Source organism: Tachysurus fulvidraco, chromosome 3, assembly GCF_022655615.1.
Source record: "Tachysurus fulvidraco isolate hzauxx_2018 chromosome 3, HZAU_PFXX_2.0, whole genome shotgun sequence".
NCBI classification, from domain to species: Eukaryota; Metazoa; Chordata; class Actinopteri; order Siluriformes; family Bagridae; genus Tachysurus; species Tachysurus fulvidraco.
Genome location: NC_062520.1, coordinates 3250408 through 3255460, shown reverse-complemented (window position 1 = coordinate 3255460; position 5053 = coordinate 3250408). Strand labels below are relative to the sequence as shown.

At 43.0% G+C, this 5053-nt stretch overlaps 1 protein-coding gene across 1 annotated transcript; it reads right to left on the bottom strand.

The window, feature by feature from the left end:
* Positions 1 to 1576: 1576 nt before the first annotated feature.
* Positions 1577 to 3025, bottom strand: prmt6 (protein arginine methyltransferase 6). The gene has a single exon (XM_027160732.2). The coding sequence runs from the start codon at positions 2876 to 2878 to the stop codon at positions 1823 to 1825; it is 1056 nt and encodes a 351-aa protein (XP_027016533.1). The 5' UTR covers positions 2879 to 3025; the 3' UTR covers positions 1577 to 1822.
* Between the last annotated feature and the right edge of the window lie 2028 nt (positions 3026 to 5053).

Below are 5053 nucleotides of genomic sequence, written 5' to 3'. Positions count from 1 at the left end.
AGACACAAGCCTGAGGAAAAAGTCAGACGATAAACAGAAACAAACGTCTGGCATTTGTTTGTTTCAGTCTGATGTTTCTTTAGAGACTCGCGGCGACAGAGTGACGGGACGTCGATCATCTCCAATAAGAGCTACGATTTCTAGCTACATGAGCCTCGGCGAGTGCTGATGAATAAATGTGGGCGTGTCCACATCAGCGATCCAATGAGAGTGAAGACAGTGGAGGCGACGTGATCCTTCCCAAAGATCACACACTGCTCCTTCATCCCGTCTGATACGATGCAGATAAACACTGCTGAATTTTAGCCACAAGAACTTTATTTTAGCTACAAGAAATTATTTCGAATGCTGGTTGCTCCGCCCACTGATAAACATTATCACTATGGCAACCAGTAGTAGGATAGAAACACCAGAGACTGGAGAGTCGCAGAGATAAAAATTCATGACGTTAGCTCGTTAGCGGTAGCGTACGAACGGTCTGTACGGTTTCTCCAGCTTACTACAAACAGCTCTGGAAGTGTTCTCACACCCACAGTGTCACTGAGGTGTATTTTCAGGAGCTCTGACAGACACAGAGTGTAAGAACAGCAGCCCGAGCCGTGTGACGCGCCAAATTAAAATCTGTTCATAAATCAGTTGCTCTTTAACACAAACGGCCACCGACTGCTCTCGCCCTTGACTTTTTCAGGTTTAGAAAAAAAAAGAAAATTTTACTTCCTTTCTCTATTTTTTTTTTCCAGGAGAGTGGAAATATTTCCTGTCAATCATTCCAAAAAAAAAAACAATTCAAGGAAAAAAAAAGATTTTGCAATAAAACTGCAATTTTGTCATTACTAGCTTTAAATGACTAGTTTTTAATTCTTTATATTTAGTTTACTTTGTGCCTTACTTTTATTCCTTAAGTACTTCATTTCTATATCAAGGACAGTCATAAAGAGCATTTCACTACATGTGGTGTGTGTGTGTCTGTGTGTGTGTGTGTTTGTGTGTGTGCGTGTATGTGCGTGTGTGCGCGCGTGTATATGTGTGAGTGTATGTGTGCGTGTATGTGTGCATGTGTATGTGTGTGTGTATGTGTGTGTATGTGTGTGTGTGAATGTCTGTCTGTGTGTGTATGTGTGTGTATGTATGTGTGTATGTGTGCGTGTATGTGTGTGCGTGTATGTGTATGTGTGCGCGCGTGTATGTGTGTGAGTGTATGTGTGTGTGTGCGTGTATATGTGCATGTGTATGTGTGTGTATGTGTGTGTGTGAATGTCTGTCTGTGTGTGTATGTATGTGTGTATGTGTGCGTGTATGTGTGCGTGTATGTGTGTGCGTGTATGTGTGTGTGTGTGTGTGTATGTGTGCGTGTATGTGTGTGCGTGTATGTGTGTGTGTGTGTGTGTGTATGTGTGTGTATGTGTGTGTGTGTCTGCGACAAATAACCTTTACATTTGAAAATAAAATTTTGTTGTATTTTCAGTGCCTCGTTCCTGATTGGGAGAAATCATCACACAACGTAATGCGTTTCTCACAGGAATGAAAAGCTGTGTAGAAAAATAAAACTTTCAATAAACACTGCAGAATTCTGGAGTAAATGATTCTTTGTTTTAATCTGTGTTTGTTCATCGACATTCGTGGCGTCCGACATATTCACACTTCAGAAACCGACGATGAAGAAAAAACATTTCTTAAACCTAACTTTTGCATTACGTGAATTTCTCAGAGCCGAGAGATTTTAAGAGCCTTGCTTGAAAGTTTAAAAACCTTCATACTCAATCCATGATCTTGGATTTGAACTCATAACCTTCTGATGACCAGCTCAGAACCATCGTGGCTTCTACTGAGTCTCTGTGTATGAAGATCCATCTGAAATAGCGAACGTCTTCGATTTCTTCTTCTCTTCCCCCACTGTATAGTCCACATGGATGCATATATGCCTAGAACCTTCCTCAGATGGGTACATGTGCACGTCTCCTTCTACCAGCGTGTCCTGCACGACCTCCACGGCATGGTCCAGGTAAAGCACGGCCTGTTTCCAGTGCGTCTCGGGTTTGAACGGGGACGTGGACAGGACAAGGGGATGTCTGGACCCCGGGAAGGTCACGGCGAAAAACACGCAGAAGGCGTTGAAGGCGGCCGAGCCGAAGCAGAAGCATCGGAAACGTCCCTTGACGGAGCTCAGGTGCTCCAGGTTCACGGTGTTCAGGTCGAGCTCGGCGAATTTGACCGGGTGAGACAAGACGTCTTCGACGGTCACGGGTTTTATGATGATTTCTGAGCTGGCCATGATGCACCTCCGAGCGAAGTCCGTCATGCACGACATGTCCACTCCGTACTGGCTCTTCACCGTGCTCCAGAAGTTCAGACGCTCCTCCACGACCAGGTCGTTAACGGGTGCGATGAAGAGCTCTGCTTTATCGGGAAGCATCAGACCTCCGGGTTTGAGCCAGCGATCCCGAGCTGAGATCACGGAGTTCAGCATGGACTCATGGAGCAGGGCGTAACCCATCCACTCGCTCACTATGACATCCACCTTCTCAGGCAGCTCCACAGCCTCCAGAGCGCCCTTAATGACCTCCACTCGGTCCTCCACGTTGTTCTGCTTGATGATCTTCTCGGCCTGGTCTGCTATGGAGCTGGCTTCCACTGCATACACCTTCCTGGCCCCAGCCTGAGCACAGAACACACTCAGCACGCCGGTGCCTGCTCCAACATCCAGCACAACTTTCCCTTCTATCTCAGTGTGGTGATTAAAGATGGCTTTCCTGTAGGTGTCAGTGCGCACAGTGTCTGAGATCATCTCCTCATGGACACTCACATCCCCATAGCTCTCAAAATACAGCTGGTCTTCAGCGGGTTTGTCTAATTTTCTCTTCTTTGAGCCGTGGGACATGTTTCCTTACTCGCCTGACGATAATTAAATACTAAAAACCAGATGTAAACCTTATCTACGTGCACTACTGAGCGTCTAAAACAGTGGTTTCGTGCTCACTTTCTAGTGCACTATTTACGTTATTTGCTTTCGGTTAACTTCCGCGTTTGCACCGATGCATTGTGGGAGATGTAGTGTAATATCGCCCGTTAAGACTGATACGATGAACACAAAAACTACATTTCCCATAAGTAATCTGATCGCCTCACGTATTTTGTGCGTTTTATATATTTGTTTTAATAAAATTAAATGTAATCCATCTCAGTTCTGTGTATAAATGTATGTTTTTTTTTTATATCATATTAATATTACATTTACACATAAAATAAACAGAACATACTGTACCGGTTTATAACCATGATTTAGAGACCTTAACGTGGAACTCCACATAAGCTTATAACTTATTTATACAATGTATAAAAATGTGCAGCATTAAAAATTAATCACTGAGCCGTCTTAGTTAATATTAGAGTCTGTTCTGTTTCTCTCTCTCTCTCTCTCTCTCTCTCTCTCTCTCTCTCTCTCTCTCTCTCTCTCTCTCTATCTGTCTGTCTGTCTGTCTGTCTCTCTCTCTGTCTCTCTGTCTCTCTGTCTGTCACTCTCTCTCTCTTTCGCTCTCTCTCTCTCTGTCTGTCTGTCTGTCTCTCTCTTTCTCTCTCTGTCTGTCTGTCACTCTCTCTCTCTTTCACTCTCTCTCTCTCTGTCACTCTCTCTCTGTGTGTCTCTTCCACTTTTGCTGTCTGTCTATCTGTCTGTCTGTCTGTCTGTCTGTCTGTCTGTCTGTCTGTCTCTCTCGCTCTCTGTCTGTCTGTCTGTCTCTCTCGCTCTCTGTCTGTCTGTCTGTCACTCTCTCTCTCTCTCTCTCTCTCTCTCTCTCTCTCTCTCTCTCTCTGTCTGTCACTCTCTCTCTCTCTCTCTCTCTGTCTGTCACTCTCTCTCTCTGTGTCTCTTCCACTTTTGCTGTCTGTCTGTCTGTCTGTCTCTCTCGCTCTCTGTCTGTCTGTCTGTCACTCTTTCTCTCTCTCTCTCTCTCTCTCTCTCTCTCTCTCTCTCTCTCTCTCTCTGTATGTCACACTCTCTCTCTCTGTGTCTCTTCCACTTTTGCTTTGTCTGTCTATCTGTCTGTCTGTCTGTCTGTCTGTCTGTCTCTCTCTCTCTCTCTCTCTCTCTCTCTCTCTCTCTCTCTCTCTCTCTCTCTCTCTCTCTCTCTCTCTCTCCCTCCAGGTCTTCCTTTATTTCCAACCAAATAATCACTCCAGTATTTGAAGACGATGCTCCATCCTCACCTGGTACATTGATGTCCTCTGTACAGTGTGATGTATGAGCTCTGTCTTCCTAAATCACCAGGAGACGCTCATTAATCTAGCTCTTATTGTTGTTTGGATTCTGGGTTGATGCGCTGCTATATTTCGGATACAACATGATTCATTAAAGCATTTTTTCTCGAATGATGCTCATTGACAGCATCCATGAGCGATTTAATAGCCAATAAAAGTGATAGATTTTCCTCTGTTTTTTGCAAAGAGCTTTTGTTTAGATGAAAATCTGTGACGGTCAGGAGAGTTGTAGTGTTGTGTATTTGGAGTTAGAAGTTGGCATCAATCGTATATTCTGATGTACAGTTTGTGGTTCGATTCACTTTTTTAGGCTTTAAAAACTAAAAAAATTATAGTAATTATCAACATTATACTGCTAAAATATTCCAAATGACATGTGACAATGTGACATGTGACAATTTACCCAACCGAGTGAAACTTTTATTTTTTTAGACGGCTTGTGGATTGAGACAGAAAAGGATTTATTCTTACTGTAAATAGAGATATATATTAATACTTGGATTAATTTTTAAAGATTGTATTTGAAGGTAAAGTGACGTTACAGTGGAGCTGCAGCAGGAACGTGGTGATTACTGTGGATGGTGCTGTAGATTTTATCAGGTTACTTTTTTATTTAACACAGATTTAATAATGTAACATCATTAGAGCACAAACATCATGTTCTGGTGTTTCATAGGTTTCATACAGAAAGGTCAAGTCTCAGTCCTGAGGCTCTACACACTCCACACATCTATCCTGCACTAACACACCCTGGGATTAATAATAATAATAATAATAATAATAATAATAATAATAATAA

What these genes read in the sequence shown, in the direction of transcription:
- prmt6 (XM_027160732.2), bottom strand. Translation starts at nt 2,878, where the DNA reads ATGTCCCACGGCTCAAAGAAGAGAAAATTAGACAAACCCGCTGAAGAC.